Source organism: Haliotis asinina, chromosome 15 (assembly GCF_037392515.1).
Source record: "Haliotis asinina isolate JCU_RB_2024 chromosome 15, JCU_Hal_asi_v2, whole genome shotgun sequence".
In the NCBI taxonomy this organism is placed as follows: domain Eukaryota; kingdom Metazoa; phylum Mollusca; class Gastropoda; order Lepetellida; family Haliotidae; genus Haliotis; species Haliotis asinina.
Genome location: NC_090294.1, coordinates 4,865,940 through 4,891,304, shown reverse-complemented (window position 1 = coordinate 4,891,304; position 25,365 = coordinate 4,865,940). Strand labels below are relative to the sequence as shown.

General features: G+C 40.6%; 1 protein-coding gene across 1 annotated transcript in view; it reads left to right on the top strand.

Moving 5' to 3' along the window:
• Nucleotides 1-18,750, top strand: part of LOC137265938 (C-type mannose receptor 2-like) — a 34,450-nt gene extending 15,700 nt beyond the window's left edge. Inside the window, exons 4-14 of the mRNA XM_067801416.1 lie at nt 3,066-3,193; nt 3,542-3,738; nt 4,234-4,367; nt 4,655-4,785; nt 5,434-5,591; nt 6,160-6,293; nt 7,665-7,792; nt 8,599-8,762; nt 10,971-11,107; nt 12,372-12,499; nt 17,749-18,750. Of these exons, the coding sequence (XP_067657517.1) occupies nt 3,066-3,193; nt 3,542-3,738; nt 4,234-4,367; nt 4,655-4,785; nt 5,434-5,591; nt 6,160-6,293; nt 7,665-7,792; nt 8,599-8,762; nt 10,971-11,107; nt 12,372-12,499; nt 17,749-17,825 (1,516 nt within the window). The 3' untranslated portion in view covers nt 17,826-18,750. The remainder of the gene's footprint in view (nt 1-3,065; nt 3,194-3,541; nt 3,739-4,233; nt 4,368-4,654; nt 4,786-5,433; nt 5,592-6,159; nt 6,294-7,664; nt 7,793-8,598; nt 8,763-10,970; nt 11,108-12,371; nt 12,500-17,748) is intronic.
• The last annotated feature ends 6,615 nt before the right edge of the window (nt 18,751-25,365 follow it).

The window sequence follows — 25,365 nt, the reverse complement described above, 5'->3', positions numbered from 1 at the left end:
ATAATATTATTTACCATGTACTTACAACCATGATCACATTTAAAATCTACTCACAACCATAATCACATTTACCATGTAATGACAACCATAATCACACTTATCGTGTAGTAACGATTGTACTCTCATATACCATGAAAGAACATAATATTATTTACCATGTACTTACAACCATGATCACATTTAAAATCTACTCACAACCATAATCACATTTACCATGTAATGACAACCATAATCACACTTATCGTGTAGTAACAATTGTACTCTCATATACCATGAAAGAACATAATATTATTTACCATGTACTCACAACCATAATCACATTTAAAATCTACTCACAACCATAATCACATTTACCATGCAATAACAACCATAATCACACTTATCGTGTAGTAACGATTGTACTCTCATATACCATGAAAGAACATAATATTATTTACCATGTACTTACAACCATGATCACATTTAAAATCTACTCACAACCATAATCACATTTACCATGTAATGACAACCAAGATCACATTTACCATGCAATAACAACCATAATCACACTTATCGTGTAGTAACAATTGTACTCTCATATACCATGAAAGAACATAATATTATTTACCATGTACTTACAACCATGATCACATTTAAAATCTACTCACAACCATAATCACATTTACCATGTAATGACAACCAAGATCACATTTACCATGCAATAACAACCATAATCACACTTATCGTGTAGTAACAATTGTACTCTCATATACCATGAAAGGACATAATATTATTTACCATGTACTTACAACCATGATCACATTTAAAATCTACTCACAACCATAATCACATTTACCATGTAATAACAACCATAATCACACTTATCGTGTAGTAACAATTGTACTCTCATATACCATGAAAGAACATAATATTATTTACCATGTACTTACAACCATGATCACATTTAAAATCTACTCACAACCATAATCACATTTACCATGTAATGACAACCATAATCACACTTATCGTGTAGTAACAATTGTACTCTCATATACCATGAAAGAACATAATATTATTTACCATGTACTCACAACCATAATCACATTTAAAATCTACTCACAACCATAATCACATTTACCATGCAATAACAACCATAATCACACTTATCGTGTAGTAACGATTGTACTCTCATATACCATGAAAGAACATAATATTATTTACCATGTACTTACAACCATGATCACATTTAAAATCTACTCACAACCATAATCACATTTACCATGTAATGACAACCAAGATCACATTTACCATGCAATAACAACCATAATCACACTTATCGTGTAGTAACAATTGTACTCTCATATACCATGAAAGAACATAATATTATTTACCATGTACTTACAACCATGATCACATTTAAAATCTACTCACAACCATAATCACATTTACCATGTAATGACAACCAAGATCACATTTACCATGCAATAACAACCATAATCACACTTATCGTGTAGTAACAATTGTACTCTCATATACCATGAAAGGACATAATATTATTTACCATGTACTTGCAACCATGATCACATTTAAAATCTACTCACAACCATAATCACATTTACCATGTAATAACAACCATAATCACACTTATCGTGTAGTAACAATTGTACTCTCATATACCATGAAAGAACATAATATTATTTACCATGTACTTACAACCATGATCACATTTAAAATCTACTCACAACCATAATCACATTTACCATGTACTTACAACCATGATCACATTTAAAATCTACTCACAACCATAATCACATTTACCATGTAATAACAACCATAATCACACTTATCGTGTAGTAACAATTGTACTCTCATATACCATGAAAGAACATAATATTATTTACCATGTACTTACAACCATGATCACATTTAAAATCTACTCACAACCATAATCACATTTACCATGTACTTACAACCATGATCACATTTAAAATCTACTCACAACCATAATCACATTTACCATGTAATAACAACCATAATCACACTTATCGTGTAGTAACAATTGTACTCTCATATACCATGAAAGAACATAATATTATTTACCATGTACTTACAACCATGATCACATTTAAAATCTACTCACAACCATAATCACATTTACCATGTACTTACAACCATGATCACATTTAAAATCTACTCACAACCATAATCACATTTACCATGTAATAACAACCATAATCACACTTATCGTGTAGTAACAATTGTACTCTCATATACCATGAAAGAACATAATATTATTTACCATGTACTTACAACCATGATCACATTTAAAATCTACTCACAACCAAGATCACATTTACCATGTAATGACAACCAAGATCACATTTACCATGCAATAACAACCATAATCACACTTATCGTGTAGTAACAATTGTACTCTCATATACCATGAAAGAACATAATATTATTTACCATGTACTCACAACCATGATCACATTTAAAATCTACTCACAACCATAATCACATTTACCATGTAATGACAACCAAGATCACATTTACCATGTAATGACAACCATAATCACACTTATCGTGTAGTAACAATTGTACTCTCATATACCATGAAAGAACATAATATTATTTACCATGTACTCACAACCATGATCACATTTAAAATCTACTCACAACCATAATCACATTTACCATGTAATGACAACCAAGATCACATTTACCATGCAATAACAACCATAATCACATTTACCATGCAATGACAACCAAGATCACATTTACCATGCAATGACAACCAAGATCACATTTACCATGTAATGACAACCATAATCGATAAAGAGATAAAATCGAAATAACGCTTTTGTTTGTTTTGAATGTGTCAACAATGATGATAGTGTCATTAACAACACATTGTAATCTTGTGTACGTAGATTAACCCCGGCAGCTTGGTGTAAACTGGAGGATAACAGGACCTTTCATTACATCACCCCGTTTGTCCGGAAACCTGGCTTCTCAGCCATTATTCTATGGGTGCATGCACACAGGTACAGGCCAGGGTTAACAGGGTTTACTGTTTGTTCTAGAAAGTCCCACTGGGATACGGAACCAGATAACAACGACGACGAAGACTGCATCGCCATGAACAGCGCCGGCACGCTCAGCGACGAACACTGTTCCAGCAAGTTGGGCTATATTTGTGAAGTTGCAGCTGGTACGTACAGGCCGACAGCTTGGTGCAGTTGTTTACCTCAAACAAGGCATTAAACATTCATGCTTGATGGAGTTCAATTTTGAACCAACACGGAATTATCTTTCGTTGTTGACGTATTTTATACATCGTTCCGAACAACATTTATTGCGTTCTGTGACTTTTCAATTTATTCACGTTTTCATAATGTTCCGGTGAAATAAGTAAATGATGAATGCTTTCTTTTGCGCGTCACTGCATCGTGGACTAATCAATGGGTTACCCAACTTGGGGTACATGTCGGGTGGAGAAGTGTACATTACATTAATATACAAATCGGCAATGAATATGATATTTGATTTGTGGTTGTAGATCTGTGTCCCTTTGGCTGGATACAAGAAGATGGGAATTCCGATCAAGCATCTGGGAATAATTGCTACTTAGTGAGCAACACGAGTGACATCTCCCAGCTCCTGACCTGGGACGCAGCAAACTCACTTTGCCAGAACACAGATACCGGGGGCAAGGGAACAGCACACCTGGTGACGCTGGACACGGCGACAGATACGGTGAGAGTCAGAGAGAAAAAAAGATGCAGAGATGATACAGATATGGAGCGCGAGAGACGGAGACAGGGAGAATAGCGGGAGATGAGAGGGTAAAAGAGGGGAGATGACGGACACAACGAAACAATGAGAAAATGAGAGAGAAGATAATGAAAGAGGATGATCGAGAGAATCAGTGAATAGGAGGGAGCAGAGTGAGAGAGAGAGGAGAGAAGGAGGGGGGAAACAGGAGAGCGCGGGATAAACTAACGATAGGACCAAGGGAAACCTAGACCCTAGACTTGCCTGCCTCATTTAGGGCTTCTAGCACTGCAGGGAGTGCTAGACAGGAGAGAAAATGATGTGGTTCAGGGACTCAGATAGATAGATAGATAGATAGATAGATAGACAGATAGATAGATAGATAGATAGATAGATAGATAGATAGATAGATAGATAGATAGATAGATAGAGACTGAATATTGTTTCATTTCAGACACTGGTGTTCTGTGTTTACAGACTTTCTTCACCCAGAAAATGCCGTCAGAATGGTCGTCGAGAACCACACAGAAATGGTGGACAGATCTAACGGACAAACAAACAGAGGGGGTGTACAAGTGGATGAATGGCGACGTTTACAATAGCAGTTATGTGTGAGTGATTGTTTCCCTTAAGTTTACCATGAAACTAATAAGATTTTGATAAATAAATAAATAAATAAATAAATAAATAAATAAATAAATAAATAAATAAATAAATAAATAAATAAATAAATAAGATCCATAATATAGATATAATTTCTTCAATGGTCATAAGTCATTAATGTATAGATATGTATACGCGTATGTACGGGTGCGTGTATGTGTGCGCCTGCTTGCTTGCTTTTTGGTATATTGGTTCGAGTGCTTTCCGTGATGGACGATGTTAAGTATATGTCTAGGAAATGGACCCACGAGCCTGACAATATCATGGGCCTGGAACACTGCGTCACCATCCTACAGACGGGCAATTTCAGCGACCGGGACTGCACCCAGAATAACAACTACATCTGCAGGAAGGAACTACCCAGTCGTAAGAGGCATCATTCATAATTGTTTTAGTCACATTTGGTAATGCATGGAAACCTGGAAGGAACATTGCTCCGTTGTTTCCTTTCGTTTTCGCTTCATCACCCTATTTTAATAAGCACACAATAAGCATCTGCGTCATAATGATTATAACCTAATTTTCATTCTTTTTCATTATTGGTTCTATCGTATAATATTCGACAACCCATGTGTAGAAAAACGTTTTACTCTTCAGTGGTGCTGATTTGGAAATATCCTAAGATTTATTCGAGTGCCAGTGGAAACATGAAGCATATAATTTTCTCGGGTTAAAGGCAGATCCTTCATTGTCCAGTACTTATTGATAAACATAACTTGTTTAGGGTAGGCTAGTGGTTAAAGCGTTCGCTCGTCACACCCAAGACCCTGGTTGGATTCGTCACACTGGGTACAATACATGAAGCCCATTCTGATGTCACCCGCCGTGAAATGGGAATTGCTTAAAGTGGTGGAAACTATCATTCAACCATTCATTTGGAAAACTCGTCCCTGTAGATTGTCTGTACAGAGTTGCGATAAGCATGTGTCACGAACTACTAATGATCGACATAGTAGGCATTGTACCCAAAGGTCAGTAATACTGTAGTATGACCACTACATTCCCTGTGTCCAGAGCAGTATACGGTCAACTTTGGCTGCGGGGACTGGGTAAGGGCTGGGCAGAAGTGTTACCAGACCATCTCCTCGCCTACCAAGTCCTGGTCAGACGCCAAGACATCCTGTCAGTCTCTGGGCGGTAATCTGATGAAGATAGAAAATGCCGATGAAATGGTTAGTGCACATCATCACCTCACCACCCAAAATGCAGCAGCCATGGAATCAAACTGAAGCCTGTAATCATTTTGAAAGTTTATATTGCCTCAGTCCCTGAAATTAAACCTCGAGTATAGTTTCATTTTTGTTGATTTACATGTTTTCAGATAAGATAATTATGGAATAATTTCTGGGAATATATGTTTGTCTAACAGATCGTTGGTATGTTGAAATGCACTGTGACGTTAACAGCAGGACAAGAAAATTATCAGCAATATTCCTAGAGGTAAACCATGAGACAAATGACGGTTCTATAGTACCGTATCTCATACAACCCAAGTTGTGTATGGGGCCTAAAATTATCGAGGGGGTGATGGGTTAGCATAGTGGTTAAAGCGTTCGTCCGTCTCATCGAAGACTCGGGATCGATCCACCACATGGGCACAAAGCCCAATTGTGGTGTCCCCGCCGTAATATACATTGAATATTGCTAAAAGCAATCTATGTACAGACAACAGCTAAAGACCAGACGAACGAACACTTTCCTTTAGAAATGAGAAATGATTCATACTGAGCATACTTTCAGCATTGGTTGAGCTTCCAGTCGAAGACGTCGAGGATGTCGTATGGCGGCTACTGGGTTGGCCTCAATGACCTGTCTAGCATGGATCACGTCAACTGGAACTGGGCGGATGGAAGCAAGGCCGATACCTCCTACTTGTAAGGCGATATTGTTTTATATACACCTCAAAAAGAAAACGGGCGAGAATGTTAATGAGTTCTGTGGTTTGTTTGTCTGTTTCTTTTCGGTGCACTCGGGTATATTACATAATCGGACCAGACAATCCACTGATCAACCACAGGAACATCGATTTGCACAGTCGGAATATGATGACGTGTCAACCAGGTCAGCGAGCCTAAATTACCCGATCCCGTTAGGGTGCAGGAGACCACTTCTAACCCGGATCTGAACTCTATACACGTCAATGTCAGTGTTCACCAGACACCTACAGAACAGGAAGTAGGAGAAGGGCAGTCATCGTGACTGAAACCGTCGACCCATTCGCTCTGAGCCAAGGAGCTGTAGAGCAGCGAGAACAAAACACAATGATCACACGTGGTACTGACTGGCGAGCCTCGGCCGCCGGGATCGTTCGTGTCACTTGATGGGACAGTTATGTCTAGAGAACATGAAACTATCTATTGATAGGCATTGAAAGAAGTTGAGGTGCTCAAGAATGATGATATCCTTTTCGATATACAATGTAAAATGTAAAATGTATTCTTTGAAAGGCGACATTTGGACATGAAATTATCGGCATACTATGTTTCACCCTTGCATTAATGTTATAAAACATGCACATTTAATTGAAGATGCTGACGCTTCAAAATTGGCCTATAGGTTTCGTTTTCTGAAGTGTCAAAGTTACTGAATGAGAGAAGATGTTCACGATAATTTATGGCTAGAATTTGTCTGAAACAGTGTGCTTGTTTCAACATCAGTGTACAATGTCCCGAATAGTCTGTGTACCACGCTTTTCCTTTGCCTCATGCTTGATATCTCCAGGGTATACGTTCCGAAAAGTCTCCACTATATCCCGGATGTATCTACGGGTCGGCCCGATAAATTTATTATCTCTCTTGGCTTGCTTTTTTCTCCGATCAGGTGTATCCGCTGGGTAGTTGAGCGAACCAGTCACAACTCACTTTCGCTTTTTAAATTATTATCTAACCGATTTAAACTTGGCAACACGAACCATGCACATGTTCTCTGAAAAAGGCAGATGGAGTCCTTGCATATATTTTTAAAACAATTCTTACCTATCAGTGTGTCTGTATGATTTCACCAAAATCTCAGGAGCACTGCGAACAAATCCTCGCAGCTGCGACCGCTGTCTTTGTTGACACTGGCAAGTTCAGTTGTAACGACTGCTTAGCTGACTACTGTGGGAATGTGGAGCCAGCCAAGGGAAGTAATAACCGAGCCGTAGATGCATCCAGGGTGTAGTGGAGACTTTACGGAACTCTGGAGCTATCGACGATGCCTTTGTGTGTGATATGCTCTAGTTAACACTCCAACCCGGTGTTTAGGATATGGAATCAGGAGCCCGACGACCTGAACGGCGATGAGGACTGCGCTGCTCTGGGAACCGATGGCGTCTACACCGACTGGAACTGCCAGCACTTCCATAACGGATTCATCTGTGAGAAGCCGAAAAGTAAGGAGGCCGTGGCTGCTGTGTATTTAGTGAGAAGTTGTGCTTCTATTCCACATTGAGGAGAGTGGGGTAGCTGATTAGACAGAGTAAAGATCGCGCCCGCTGACGTTAGTGTGGCTTGCTTCTGGTGTCACTCATAGCATATTGCTGCAGGCGTGGTTGTTTTAGTTATTCGTAACGTGCATTTACGAATTCATATATTCAGCAAATTCTTGAATTGGTGAGAATAGAACTGACTGAGTTTAGTTTTACATCGCTTGTAGCAATATTTCAGTAAAATGGCGGTGGGGACACCAAAAATGGGCCTCACACATTGTAGAAATGTGGGGAATCGAACCCGGGTCTTTGGCGCGATGAGCGAACGCTTTAACCACGGGACAACCCCGTGAGTGAGTATAAAAGGAAGTGTACAGTCATGTGGATGACAGCTTCTGGAGCGTTTCGAAAAATTCAAAAAGTTGGTTTCTAAATGTTGTGTCATGTTTCGTGACAAATAAGCTCCATGACACTGTACACCCTAGAGCATCGATCTGTTTAAGCCTTCACTGCCATACCATAAAAACATCGACAAATACAGCATCATTATCCACAAATATCTCTTCCTTTATCATCAGTTGTTAATTGTTCATAAAGTCCTCCAAGTATCATTGATTGATCATTATTACAGCAACTGACATTGACGTTGAATATCACCAGCTCATTGAGTTTGTATTACATGTGTGATGGTAAGGCTATTTGAAGAATTTGTGCGGCGCTGTTTATTTATTTGGTTTAAATGATGTTCCTTCACAAATGAATATTTCCAGATAATCAGGCTTGTCCTGCTAGCTGGGTTCTCAACAACGCCAGCAACACATGCTACCTCATAGCATCGAACTGGACCACTTGGCACGAGGCCTCGGGCAAGTGCCCCATATTGTCTGGGGATGGTTCCGGTACGTTACTGGCCATCGACACACAACCAGAACTGGTAAGTAGCAGCTGGGGGCGTGCTGGGACCAAATATCATCAGTAACGGTTCCTAGATCTCAGTGTTTGTATACTCCATCCTCGCTTTCTTTATATTCCTGGTCATCAACCTTATTTAATTGAAATACATTTGATAGAGGAAAAACTTTCTAACATGAAGATGGATAAAACTGAGATTAGGTTTGAAATTGAGCAATTCCGTTGTAATACTATTCGAAGATACGTCTCCTAAGATATTCTCCTATGCAAAGACACGTGCGAACAAGGCGTCGTAATTTTAAAAAATGAACACATGGAGACGTATCAAAATAGTTCAAATTCGAATTAATTAGTCAGAATTCAGGTTGCCAGAAAACAGACACGAGCCGACAGTTTACACGTTCGTATGGGTAAGCTGGAAAATGTGGATGAAAAGGGAAGAACCTATCGACCGCAAACGTACATTGCTGCTATATTATTTTTGACAAAAAAGGAAATGTTTATTATTACATATACTCTCCCCCAAAAGAAACGCATTATGAAAATTGCAGTTTCATGTAGCAATGAATGAACCGTCATTCATTTTACGAAAGGTTTTGCTCTGTTTATGAACCTTATGGTGTTTGTTTGAAACATCACAACAAAACGCTACATCGTAAACTACCCTTGTTTAACAGCATGATTTTCAGTTTCGGCATGTAGCGTCACAGAATACACAATTCACATGCAATGCACGTGAAAGTTGGGGATCAGATAGTCTCAGTGATAGGTATAAAATGTTGATTATTCGCTGTATTTGGATTACTGTTGACGAACGCCAAATGCAACGTCTAAGTGAAGCCAATCGTCATATCACCATTGGTCTCCTTGAAGCTGGCCAGTCGCACGAATGTTCACCAAAGCACCATTTCACGACTCTGGGAGAGATATCGCCGGCAGAATTCGGCAGCAGATGCCCTTCGTAGTAGGCGACCTTGAGCGACAGGATCGCTACATCCGGGTATATCACCTGCGTCATCGAACAGCTACGGCGACCAGAGGAGGCTTTCTGCACCGACCGTCAAGAGCAGGTTGAGAGAGGCTGGTTTACGGGCCAAATGACCATATTTTGTTCCTGTGCTTCGACAACAACATCGTCGACATCGAGTTCAATGGTGCATCAACGTGCAGGTCTGGAACCTATTGAAATGGCGCAGAAGCTGATTCAGTGATGAACCAGTACTTCTACTGGAACGATGCGATGGAAGAATGCGGGTGTACAGACGTCGACGTGAACGTTTCGCCGACACTTGCTTTCTCCAGGTGGGCAGATTCGGCCGTGAAAGTGTTATGATGTTGGGAAAGATCACCTGCTGTAGGAGAAGTGATCTAGTGATGACCCAGGACAACCTGACAGCTCAACTGAACTGTACTACGCCCACATCTCCTTCCAATCATTGATCGTCAGAGGGAGTTGTTTCAACAGGACAATGCCAGGCTCCACACAGCACGTCACACTAGAGACGTCCTTCAGAAACACAACATCAATGTGCTCCCGTGGCCCTCAAAATCACCCTACTTAAACCCGATCGAACATCTGTGGTATGCCCTGGACAGAGGGGTGCGACGCCGTAACCCTCAGCCCCAGACACTTCAGCAACTCGCACAGGCACTACAGACAGAGTGGGCTGCGATTGGGAACACGGGACTCTGAGATTTATTCGTTCGATGCCGAGACGATGCTGTGCAGTTCTGGATGTCCACGGTCGTCACACTAGGTTTTTACTTCAGCGCCACCACACGTCTCCATGTGACACACAGACTGATTTTCCTCGAGTTTGCGTCAAAGATAGATACGTCTGCATTCCCTGTGTGTAATTTCGCTATATATCGTTGACCCATAAAGCCTAAAAATACGGTTGAAATTCCTATATGCGTTTCTTTTTTGGGAGAGTATATAACTGGTTTAGCAGCTGTATCAAAAAGAGTGTCTCGTCTACACAGTAACCTCCATCACCCCTACCCTCCGTCTCCAGCAGCACCAACAGCCCCAGCCCCAGCCCCAGCCCCAGCCCCAGCCCCAGCCCCAGCCCCAGCCCCAGCCCCAGCCCCAGATCCAGCCCCAGGCCCAGCCCCAGCCCCAGCCCCAGCAGACCTCAGCCCCAGCCCAGCTCAAACCTCAGTCCCAAATCCCAGTATCAGATGGACGGGGAATTAATAGTGTTTCAATTGAGGCGTCGTATAATTACAGGATTTCATTCTGGGTCAGCTGGCCGGCGTGACAAAAAGCCCCTTCTATTTCTGGACGGGTCTGACGGACGCGGCAGCGGAGGGACTGTGGCAGTACAGTAACAGCGCCGACAACACTCCCACGTCCAGTAGGCTGATGTAAGTGTTAGCGACTCCATCTTTATAACCCGGAATACAACGAAACGTCAGGACGTATATTTTGCCCCCACTGTCGCTCAGGTGGTTAAGTAGACCCGCAAAATAAAAGAGCATGAATACTGAACACAACCCCAATGGTAGTATATATCGGTACTTCGTCTTACACGGCATTATTACGTTACGTCAAGAGGTGCCATTGCTTTCCAGTCTTACTACTACTACTACTACTACTACTACTACTACTACTACTACTACTACTACTACTACTACTACTACTACTACTACTACTACTACTACTACTACTACTGCCACCACCACCACTACTGCTACTATCACTGCCACTAACACTACTGCTACTGCTACCACCACCACTACTGCTACTATCACTGCCACTAACACTACTACTACTGTTACCACCACCACTACTACTACTATCACTGCCACTAACACTACTACTACTGCTACCACCACCACTACTGCTACTATCACTGCCACTAACACTACTGCTACTGCTACCACCACCACTACTGCTACTATCACTGCCACTAACACTACTACTACTGTTACCACCACCACTACTACTACTATCACTGCCACTAACACTACTACTACTGCTACCACCACCACTACTGCTACTATCACTGCCACTAACACTACTGCTACTGCTACCACCACCACTACTGCTACTATCACTGCCACTAACACTACTACTACTGTTACCACCACCACTACTACTACTATCACTGCCACTAACACTACTGCTACTGCTACTATCACTGCCACTAACACTACTGCTACTGTTACCACCACCACCACTGCTACTATCACTGCCACTAACACTACTGCTACTGCTACTATCAGTGGCACTAACACTACTACTACTGCTACCACCACCACTACTGCTACTATCACTGCCACTAACACTACTACTACTGCTACCACCACCACTACTGCTACTATCACTGCCACTAACACTACTGCTACTGCTACTATCACTGCCACTAACACTACTGCTACTGCTACCACCACCACTACTGCTACTATCACTGCCATTACTGTTACACTGTTACACTACTACTACTGTTACATTCACAACTTGTTATACGATGCTTCTAGCAACATTCGGGCAAAATTGCACATTGCACCTATGATGGTTATCGAACCCGGGTCTGCGTCATGACGAACGAACTCTATAATCAGCCTGTCCCAACTTGTCACCTCGTAGTATAAATAGTAATGGTGAATATAAGTATACTCATTTCAGCAAATGGAACACGGAACCGAACAACTGGCATAACAACGAGCACTGCGTGACCACCGCCTTCGGTGGCCGCCTCAATGACGTCACATGTTCATCCAAGACGGGTTACATATGTGAGAGGTATCCTGCAGGTACGTCCAACTGCGTGATGAACGAATGTGTCATTGGCTAAGTGTACGTACAACTGCGTGTTGAACAGATGTGTCATTGGCTAAGTGTACGTCCACCTGCGTGATGAACAGATGTGTCGTTGGCTAAGTGTACATCCAACTGCGTGATGAACGGATGTGTCATTGGCTAAGTGTACGTACAACTGCGTAATGTACGAATGTGTCATTGGCTATGTGTACGTACAACTGCGTGATGAACAGATGTGTCGTTGGCTAAGTGTACGTACAACTGCGTGATGAACAGATGTGTTGTTGGCTAAGGATACATACAACTGCGTGATGAACGGATGTGTCTTTGGCTAAGTGTACGTACAACTGCGTGATGAACATATGTGTCGTTGGCTAAGTGTACGTACAACTGCGTGATGAACAGATGTGTCGTTGGCTAAGTGTACATCCAACTGCGTGTTGAACGAATGTGTCACTGGCTAAGTGTACGTACAACTGCGTGATGAACAGATGTGTCGTTGGCTAAGTGTACGTACAACTGCGTGATGAACAGATGTGTTGTTGGCTAAGTGTACGTACAATTGCGTGATGAACGAATGTGTCATTGGCTAAGTGTACGTACAACTGCGTGATGAACAGATGTGTCTTTGGCTAAGTGTACGTACAATTGCATGATGAACGGATGTGTTGTTGGCTAAGGATACATACAACTGCGTGATGAACGGATGTGTCTTTGGCTGAGTGTACGTACAACTGCGTGATGAACGAATGTGTCATTGGCTAAGTGTACGTACAACTGAGTGATGAACAGATGTGTCGTTGGCTAAGTGCACGTACAATTGCGTGATGAACGGATGTGTTGTTGGCTAGGTGTACGTACAACTGCGTGATGAACGAATGTGTCATTGGCTAAGTGTACGTACAATTGCGTGATGAACAGATGTGTTGTTGGCTAAGTGCACGTACAATTGCGTGATGAACAGATGTGTTGTTGGCTAAGTGCACGTACAATTGCGTGATGAACGGATGTGTCGTTGGCTAGGTGTACGTCCACCTGCGTGATGAACGGATGTGTCGTTCGCTAAGTGTACGTCCAACTGCGTGATGAACGGATGTGTCTTTGTCTAAGTGTACGTACAGGTAAGTCGTCATAAACGTTTGTGTAGTTTGGCTAGCCGCAATGAAACATGCCACCTCATGAATCAGCATCACTTTTTAAGACTCTGTGTTCAGATAACGCGTGGATGAGTTGGCGACGTGTGAACAATACTGGTTGTCAGGTTTACTTAAATAGTTCATGGATCAACAATACCACGTGGTATGTGGACATAGAAACTCCAAGTTGGAGCGCGTAATCTTTGATTTAGTGCTTGCACAATATACAAAATGAAATGGCAGGAAAATAAACACTGTTTAAGGCTGAATTATCTTGCTTAATTGGCTGTTCAGTATTCAACACCAGCATTAATAATACAGAATTATCAGCAGTATTATACAACATCAACGAGATAGAATAAGCATCCTCGACTTTCCACTGGAGTGGATTATATAAGTTAATAAATAGATCACTGAAAATATGTGATGATACCAGGTGTTTACGTCAAAAGGGTAAGCATGTCCAGTGATGGAGGGGGTAGCCCGGATACCCGGGATAGACAGGTAAAAAGCTGGATCCGGGTACCCATCACATGACGCGGATCCGCTTTGGTCACGTGGCTAATAAATATAGAATTAATTGAATGTGTTTATTATAAGATTTTATTTTACAAGGAGATTGTTGTCTTATGTTTGAGATTGTGGACAAGACGTACACTGAAACTCATAAGATATACACTGTCGTCAACTAAGTATGCCACGGGTAACATGGGTTGCAAGTACGTCAATCAGTTACTTGTATACATGTAAACTCAGGAACCTCAAGTAGAGTCTCAACAGAATATCCGCCCAGTGTCCACACACCTTAGGCATTATACAGCTATTTGCTTCAACATGCTACATCGAAAAACGTATTTATTATTGACATGACTGGACTGAAAGCGAACCTAACCATGTTTGTGGATGTTGTTGCTTCGAATGTTACCATGAATGTGATTGGTTGGCGTTGTATTGTGGTAAGAGAAATAATTTATGAATGACCTGATGATCTTTGATGCATTACTTTCTGTCATTGGTTAACGGGGAGATCTGCATACACCACCCAGCTGCCACCCGGTAAGCGAACACTACGTGACACGTTTTAAACATATATAACAAGACGAAGTCATGAGTATCTCCCGCAATGGTAAAATACCCTTCGTGAATATGTCAGCTAGTTAGGACTATTGTAATGATACAATGTTAAAGCTCTTCACTGTGATCTAACGAAAACATTCATACGTAAACTAGTCATATACTAGCCTGCTTGTATCAACAACCGACTACCTGACTGCTTCCATATATAGACGTGCATGAGTAATGATGATACTGAAATAGTGTGGTACTATTGGTTTATGTCATTAGGTTTCAGATCAGTACCGTAACTGACGTGGCAAATCGGGGACGGCATCCACGTCAATTACGGACGTCACGTTTACCCGTTTAGTACCCTCACGTTGTCTCACCTCCATCATGTTTTGTACACGTTTCAAGACGTATCGGCAAAACATGGCCGTCATGGAACATAGTGTAACCCAAACATTGTATCGGCCATGACCGATTTTTTTGCAGAGGATAACCCGCAATTAGTGTTAAAACGGGTCCCCGGGTCGATTCGGGAAATAGGGTATCAGGTATCCGGGTAAGAAAGTTTGACCCGTTCCAGCCTTGCAGTGAAACTCCCGGATATAGTGAATACATAGGTAACATTTCTCATTCCACTGAGGTCAGTGGGTGGTCAGTACGATTCTATCAGTAAACAATACAAATAAACGAGACAACAATATATCAACTAACCCTCATTTAGATATAGTATTCCGGAATCTGTTAAAAGATAAGCACTTGCTGTCATGTTTCACTCATTCATATTTCGTCCTATTACCTGCCCAGTTTTTAATGACCTTTGACTTCTGTCATAACGGTGACATCGTTATAGCGTGGAATATCAGAGACATTTTGCTGGAGGCAAGTCAAACTTTTAAGGCAAGACTGCTGAAACCACGGGAGACATTGTGTTAATGAATTGTGTGCTGTGAAACAGTGTGTTCCAAACTCCAACAGGATGTGAAGTTTATAACCTCTTTGCTTGTGTTCCTGGAGAAATATTAAGAAATTTCAAGAATTTTGAATGCATATATATACATGAAGGACATAGTATAACAATAATACATTTCTAGTTTCAGTACAGTACTAGAGTATTGCTTATTAAATTTTGACACGGACGTCATTTTCTTTAGCAATTTACGTATATTGTCAGTTTAAGAATCAGTCTAATCAGAATAACATGGATTCATGTAAGTCATATCCCATTTGTCAGGCATGTCAGATGAATATAAGACCTCTAACAACTGTCACTGAAAACCTCTATTCTCTTGTTTGTTACGAAAAGAATTGGGTGTGATTGTACACATTTTTAGCTTAAATATTACTTTGTGTATAGTTAATCTACATTGTTTTTTAAATAGCTTATTGTAAATTTCCTATGCTGCGTATATTTCCTAAGCGAAATTTGACATAGGCTGTGTTTAACGTAATACATTTCTAACATTAGTGTGAGGAGACATGTGTCTCTCGCTTGGTAGGATCAGCCACACCTATAGTAGAGATGACATGTTGAGAGTCACTCACGGGCCGTACCTATCTTGCATCTTGCATCCTACAAAGTCATCTCTCTACAAACCTGCCAGTTTGTACATGATACATATAACAACACACACACACACACACACACACACACACACACACACACACACACACACACACACACACACACACACACACACACACACACACACACACACACACACACGTACACACACGTGTGTACATATATATGTGTGTGTCTGTGTGTGTGTGTCTGTATATATGTATATATATATATACCATTATTGTTATACAGTACTGAGGTAAGAACGAACATATGTGTTTGTAATCTATATCTATGGGTTGTTGAGAGCAGATGGCCTAATATATACTTTGCTAAAAAGAAACGCAAAAGTGATATTTTGTTGCAAATATTACATGAATTAGCAACATATCATAACATCATAATAAATTGTTCTAATTTGACATATGTCATTGTCACTGACCGTGGTTCATCATGAAACGATCGAATGTCAAGGGTGAAGGTCACCTGTACTCTACGTCTTGTATGGTCCCTAAGAGTCCATAGCTGCCGGGCATCGTACCCCATGTAGCCGATGAGACTACACATCGCGACTTGGGTATTGTTCGGCCACTCGTCCTGCACTACACTGCATCTGCTGGAGGATCTCTGGCTGTTGCTGACGTTGATCAAGAGAATCCTATAAATGTTCGAAGGAGATCTGGAGACACCGAAGGCCATAGCGGCACTTGGATGTTGTGATTCCTCAAAACGGCAGTTGTCGGTCGTGACGTGTAGGGTCGGGCGTTTTCGTGTTGAAATATGACTTTTGCCTGTGGCACAATAGGGACATGTGGCCGAAGAAGTTTGTTTGTGTAACGATGCCCCTTTGACTTGCTGCCGACATTACAGTTCTGTCGGTATGGGAGATGCAGCCTACATCAGTACGCTGTCGAAACAAAACTTGGTGTGGTGGCCGACGACGATGGTCGGTCAGATTAACGCCTTGACCTCGTCCTCAGGGCCGAATACCTGCGGCACATAGACGGTTCCACGCTGCCTTGGCTGAAGTCGTATGCATCCGTGGTATCGCTGTAGTAGCTGTATATGCTGTAGAGATGGCCATGGTGAGTCTATAATGTAAGTGACGAACCAGTGTGAACTTCCGCTGCAATTGTGACACGTGGTCGACCTGACTTGGGTAGGTCACGTAATGACTCGTCTTATAAGGATTCATTGGTGTTGTAATGTTACTTGCCGATACGTGGAGGAATCAACACTGACTGAATGTACATTTGTGATGACAGAAAAATAGAACCCATCGTTTTCACAGCCCATCATCTTTTTCACAGCTCACGTTGGTCTGTTTGGCCCCCATGCTCTCAAATGCTTGCGTTTTTTTCTTTAGCAGAACATATTCACACTAAGTGTTTACGTTTTATTTACACTCGTGATTTCATCTAGTGGATATATCAAGGGGAATGAAATGATCATGTGTTGACGATATTTATTTCTGTTGCAGGCTCCTCGACAACCTTGGCCTTCAGTGAGCTGACCTTGATCGTTATTGCCCTTTTGACCGTAAATATGGGACACTGACACCTGCCTTCATCCTGCTTCATATTAGGTGCCATTGTGTAGCTTGTTAAATGTGTCTATTTTTGCATATATTACTGTACACATTTTGACGGGGATAGAAAACTGTTCTTCTGACTTCCCACACATATTCTAAACATATCATGGCCTCTTTTTCAACGCTACATGTCCTGCGATATTAGCAAGCAGGCACATCCAGTTGTGTGTGAATATTTCTTGCAGGCTTGTCCTGTCGAACCCTGCAAATAATATCGACAAACACATTTCATGTACAAAAGAAGTATCAGTCAAAAATGGATTCTGTGACTTCGAGTACGCCATGACCTATCTGCATCATCAGCATCACCAATTGTGGTGGAGCCAGATGCTCTCGAAGGGGAGCATATCCTGCCCCAGCAGTGACTCTCGTCAAAAATACATGCAAAGGCTAGTCAACTGTTCAGGGGAAAATAACTGCAAGAATGTAACGCCGTCTTCTGCAAGGACAACATCCTGTAAAAAAATATTCCAGCACCTTTATGTATATTGTGACCGAATACGGTTGTGGGTCTCCTTGCACAAAGCACTAAGGTGATCGTAAGTCGCTAAGGTAACCTCAGCGCAGTGTTAAAGAATGGGAGTTAAGGTTAACCTAGGGAAAAGTTGCTTTGTGAAAGGAGCCCAAGATCTATACACACTTGTAATACAAATGTAATGATACATGACCAATACAGTTACTGTATCAACATTGGGAGTGAGTATCATTTCCCTTATGCCGCGAGTACGTATGAGCAAATTATGTCAGATACCTTATTCTTCTTGTGTCACTTTACTTAGGAATACGTGTGAGGCTTTCGTTTGACACATATATATTCCTCCGTTTTTATTTGGGATTGCTTTTACATTCCATGATACATAAAACTGATATTTATAATGACATTTCCCGATATACCGGTGTTTGTTGTCAGCTCATTGCCTACATGAACAAATCATGACACTTTGATATGGCACCAAAAGAACATTTTAACAAAACACAACAGATACATTCATGAAGTAAAACGTTTTGAAAAAGTGGAATTCGCAACATTTAAGATGAGTAAGGTAGTATTGCTTTACGCAATAATCCAGCAATATCACGGCGGGGGACACAAGAAATGAGCTCAGACATTGTACCCGGGTCTTCGAGCGAGCGCTCTAGGCTACCCCACCGCCTCTCATGATGAGTCATATACCAACCTATAGTGATCATTTGACAGTTACCTCAACTGAGTTCAGGTAGCTAGTTCACGTGATGGACAGTGGGCACAGACATCGCTCAAGGTCAGTGGCACATCACTTTAATAGTGCGTGTAGGCACTGTGGCTCCTGATGACATGGTGGTATACCTACAGAATACTTTACATACCTACCACCCATATTGTTTAGTGTCGCGTCACCCCAACTCTAACCCTAAACCTTACGCTTACCGTAACCCAAAGTAAACACTATTTGATGACGTGTTAAGATGGCGTATTAAGGTATCCGGAATTCTGTAGTCTTACCGTCATGGGATTAGTCATCATTCTTCTCAGAAGACCTGGATCAGTTCTTGCCGATTGGCTGGTGGATGTTGTCGGTGTAGAACACGACGTCAATGACGTCCCAGATGTATGCGCGGGGACAATGCAGAACGTTTACGTTGTTGGCTATAGGTCGTTTCCCAACAATTCGCACTGCATTGTGTCTGGCGTTGTCATGGTGATGAAAGACACCACGTGACCACTGTCGAAGAAATGGTAGGACGATTGGATGAAGAATGTTGAGCTGTCTAACCAAGCTGTCCATGTCCGATAACAAGGGGTGTTATCTCGTGTCCACAGATTCCTTCCCATACTATAACATTCCCTCCACTGTGAGAAACGACATTCTGAATGCATCACATAGTCGTTTATTCCCGTGGAGCCATGTTATAAATTGATTGCACATTAAGTTTCGACTGCCCTAGCTTCGTGTGTTTTTCACTTTTTGGCATTTTCTACAAAGGATAAAAACTAAGGAAAACTCAAGCGATATAATTTTCTGCAAGGAGCTTTTCCTTCTTATGTAGACAACGTAATTTATATTCATTTGTTTTGAACTTGTAATTTCTATATTTTTCTATTCTTTTCTGTATATTTCTAATTTTATTTTCAAAGAAGTAAGGTTTTCTTTGGCGGTCAGTTACAAACTTTCTTACTCTTCTTACTCGAAATTTCTTAAGACGGGAGTGCGCCTCGTCACCCCTACCCCTTTCAGTTCCACACAACCGGCATATCACTTAAGTTGACTTGATGCTACACTAGTAGAACAATTAAATTAAACGCGGATTTTCAGTTAGACCACAGTTGATACACTCAGAGATAAATAACTTTATAGATTTGTCACTCCTTGCTGGAGACAAGACAGTAGGGTGACACTGCTGTCGTCTAAGCGTAGCGTTCTTACAACAGAAGCAGCGGGACCCCCTGACACAGGGATCTACTGACTACTATCAGTGTTTGTCGGTACCATATCCCCATGGTTTTCAATATCCTGGGTCACATCATGCCATCTAAGATCCTTTCCACATTTTCCTTGATGAAGCAAATTCGCCTTCAAAGCGCCGCTAAATCTAAATGAGCAACTCATTCATTCCTGTCTCTATCACCTGAACATAAACGTAAGCAAGATGGGAGGTCACTCGAGAGGTCAGCATGTCCTTTCCAGCTGTCCACCACGCCAGGAGTAGTGGAGGTGAAGCTGACCAATTCAGAGTGAAGCACAATTTGATGATAAGAGATTCGCATCAGAAGCATTCACCCTTTAAGTGCCAAGCCACGTCCTGCTGAGCGTCCTGGAAAATCGAACTGAAATAATTTGCGCTGAGCAGAGATGATTTCAAATTTGCTTGTCAAAGATCCACCCTAAACTCACTTCATGAAAATTATTTATGCTACACTGAAATAGCATTGTAAATCTATTGAAATGACGTGATTTGTCCGAAACATTTGTTGCACAGGTTTGTAAAAGCCCACTCGAGCCCACATTCCCGTGGGCGTACATACATTAATGCACATCGCATCTTAAGTTGCACATTTTGATTACAATATCTTCATACCTACACTCACAGGATCAGTCAAGGATCAAATTTACTCATTTAAACAAGTGCGTGAATGTCTCACATGTTCCCTCAGTGAATGGTAAAGAAGAGCTCTGATCCGTGTTGTAATGTATTACAGAAGACATTATTTTCGGGGTAAGTCAGGAATACTGAAGGAAAAGAGCCAGGAAACGCATTGAAACCCCTTGAGCACCGTCGTAATGTTGCACACGCGCGTCAAACTCAAACCAGCTGGTCATAAATCTTGTCACTGACGTCAGTTGTCGAACTAACCAAAGACACGCCATGGCATTATTCAATAAAATACTGTGGCGTGTAAGCAAAATAACAAAGTGTTGTCCCATTCACCCAAACATGGAGCACTGGAGAATATGAACAAATCCTTAACGACGCTTCATACAACGTATGTAATTTGTGAATATTTTGGACGATGTTATCATCAGTGTGTATTTCTAGCTTCTTCCTGTATGGGCTGCGTCAGGGATATATGCTTAGTCCTATTATTTTCTTTTTCATCAACGAGTTGTACTTTGAATTTCTTAATTGTTGTAGATATTATTACTTAAAGATTCCCTGACTTAAAAGAACTTTCAACACGTCTCTTTGCTGAGAATGTAATATTAGTATCAGAACAGAGAGTATCAGACTCTGTTCTTAGAAAAAAACTCAGCTGAACATTTTGAAAAAGTAAAGTAACGAATGGAAACAATCGGCTTCAATCTAGTCTCATGGATAGTAGTATTTTCAGATTAATAAATGTTATTAAATCCTATATATGGCTTGGTTTCATATTTTCTCACGCAGTGAACTTTACGAAGTCCAAATTGCATATGTTCTAACGTGCCAAATGCTTTGACTGATGTATTGTTTATTCTTCTAAACTTGGATATGTTTCGCGAAAGTCTTTTTACAAACTTTTCGAGTCTCGAATACAGCCAGTTTTGCTTTATTATTCGGAATTAAGAGGATTCCAAAAGGGTCATGTTTTACACATGGTTTCATATAGTTTCCGAAAATATACAAAATTCTGTGACATTTAGACATCGTAGATGACATGGACTTTACACAGTAGAAGCCTACATTGTCTGATTGGCCCAAATAGTTGGTCATGTTTTAAAAGGAATTCCTGGAACGCTTCACAAATATATTTTTCCAAAGATGGCCTTGAGGTTTAAGAAAATACAGATATAAATTTTAAAGGTAGCCTTGAACCCGAAAAATACCTTTTACGTACAGGCGTCTGGATTTAGATGTGTTTGTCATAATTAATGATAAGGAACGGTAATTAAAACATAGTTTACAAAAAATCAGAGAATCCGTATATTATGCAATAGAGGTTCAGAGACTGGAATCCACTCAATCTTTCCAGTGCCAGCTCTAGTTAATATGACAACTGATGCAATATTGCATGCAACGTCAATTTCAGTAAGCTGCTGTATATATTGTTTTTCAATACCTTCTGCATCAGAGCTGGAGGCTTACAATACCATAACCTTCTTTATATTCTCTATACATTTCTTACCTTGCGGTGGAAATAGTTTGATATATCTAATTCTAAATGAGTGATTGCCATGTCAGAACAATCCCCAGTAAAATGCTGGAATTAGACAATGCTACATTGCATTAATACATCATTCCGATTTCGTGATAGCTAGACAGTTATAGCCTCGTTCTGTTACAAATGTCACTATTTCACGTCAATCTGCAGCAGTAATAGATTCATATCTACACAAAAAGGAAATGAATCAAATGAACTTAGTAATTTCCAAAGGCTTAATTACAGAACGCAACAAGTTTATTTATATCGACGTATCAATCATTCTCTCTCCCATAACTCGTTTTCAGCGTTTTTTTACGCTGCGAATTTCAATGACCCTTTTGCAGCAGGTAAGCCTATGAAACGACTGGAAATAACCGCTGAATGAGGTATATCATGGTAAATGGCAGTCCAGGAGTAACGGTCAATATAACCCAGGCTAAGACTATCATCATTACTAGTCCTGGATAAGACGTGAAGTCGTTTGTATCACACATTATCATATATAGATAACTACCGTGAAGTGAAGTTGGAACAAAACACTAGCACTGAGCAGAAAATGTGCCTGGATATGAGAACCATATAACTGGACAATAAAAGTCCAAGAGATAAGGCATGATTTTATTACCTCAGAGGTACAAAAGGTTTGAACAATGGTTACTGTGGAAACATGTCTGTGGTTCTTACGAATCAACACTTGACCAGTCTTGACTCAGCGTTTTCTCACCCACTACCTCACTACAAAGATCAATGATAGTGATATGATAACCAAGTAATTTTTACATTAAAGAGCACATCCCATTAGTATAATAATTTTCACCGCACAGTTGACCTCACCAATAGTTCTGTGTATAATTCAATTTGTCCCACCAAAGGTCGCTTACGTTTATCGAAATGCATGTATATACCGTATCATGGTAAACTTCACAGGAAGTACTGAATATTTCCAAAGAATAAATAGTTAATTATTCACAATGTTCCCACCAGTATGCATTTCAATTCTAATCTAACAACAGTCATATACGTTATTCACTAGATCTACATTCAACCAACTTTGTTCATCTTAAACAAATGTGGTCACTCCAATACTCAGTCTTCACTGATGACAGACACGAAGATATCTGAACGTAAATCGCCAAACCATTGTTTTTGTTCTGGTATCTCCTTCACTCCGACAGTCACAAAGGTAAAAAGTGTGACTTGACACATGCACAGACCAAAGATCACGAACAATAACACCAGGTATTCAGGGCAACCGCGATGTTGACCGAGAAAACATTCAACAATTGTGCGCGACTAGAGTACAAAGTATCTTCAAATTGACACCTGACACATTTATACTGGTAGTTTGACCAGGAATGTAGGTGAGTGTTCCAATCAGCAGTACGTACCAGAGCTCTAAAGGAAGTGTGAATGTTTATTAATGTCACCGAACAAATATTTCAGTTCCAAGGTGAACAGTTCCATATGCTTTTGAGGATATTTGACGTGTTTGGTTGTCATCTGCCGGAAGCTGGTTCCTGTGATGACGTGCGATACTCCCGAAATATGAAGACCGTCACGTGACACTGGTATTTATTTATTTTTTTACATCTGCGGAAGTTGTCGATGATGAAAACACAAAAACAAAGAGAACTGTAAATTGAATGAAAATATATTAAGTTTATTTTTAACAAGGTTCAAGGTTTTTATCCTCACATTCCACAAGAGTAGATATACTAAGAGGTGATACAAGAACATAGATTTACAAGCAAAAAGATTTCAGGTCACAGGATCGATATGACAGTTAAGGACATTTTGATCTGAAAGTACAATTTATAATTGTAACAAATCTAGACAGAGTCTTTTATATTGGCGTTTTTAGAGCTACGAAGATACTTACATGTATACCGGTTAGAGAGTATAAATTTATGTGAAATGCTTAATTTCAGTCGTCAGCATTGTACCAACGATCGTCCCCTGACGGGAAGTACTAATATGTGGCTCCAGATTCGGTAAATGCTGTGATAGTAAAGTTGGAAGCAACAGATCATTTTCGAAAGACAGAGTTCCAAATGTTTTCCCTGGGTTCAAAAAACGAACCGTGTGTATTGTTATATGTGGACCTTTCTTATTATTGAAAATAATCAATGTGATAATTTATGTCTGTCGGCACAGTGATTTAGCAGCAAACAATTTTAACAAATGGCAATATCATTGAAGGGTTTGTGTCAGCAATTGAGCGTGTTATCTGGAATACGTGTTTGAAGGATATGTCACAGATAGAATGTTGCTGGAAGGATTAAGACAAACGAACCAATTACGGAGTCGTGAGCTAGTGAGTGAGTTTAGTTTTACACCGCTTGCAGTTTTTTCCAGCAATATCCCGAAGGGGGACGCCAGAAATGACCCTCACAAATTGTGAGAAAACGCACCTGGGTTTTCGGTTTGACGAGCGAATGCCTTAACCATTGTGCTAACCCCAGCCATGCACTCAACTGAGGAGCAAGCGAAACCATATCTCTCAGTTAGTTGTCACAAAATTATTTGTTAGCGTTATTTCATATAAAAAATTAAACACACTTGCGTTAAGTCATATTTTTCAACTGAATAGCTTCTAAAAATCAAACCAAAACAACTTAGTAAACAGCCGTTGATTGGTATCTTACAAACCTTTTCAGTTAAAATCAAGAAATGTACCCCGTTACAACAGGTGTCAATTACAGGAGCCTTGAAACCGCGTTAAACAACAATCTCAATCCATCTAGACTCTCATTCAACTAAATAAGACATTGCCTAATCCTGAATTCTACCAACAGCGGACGAGATATGCAGGGTTTATAATCTACTTTGATTTAGTTGGGTTTTATTTGCAAAATACCCATAGGTTTTTTGTGTCTAATACGATGTCCTTCGCGAACATCTGGATC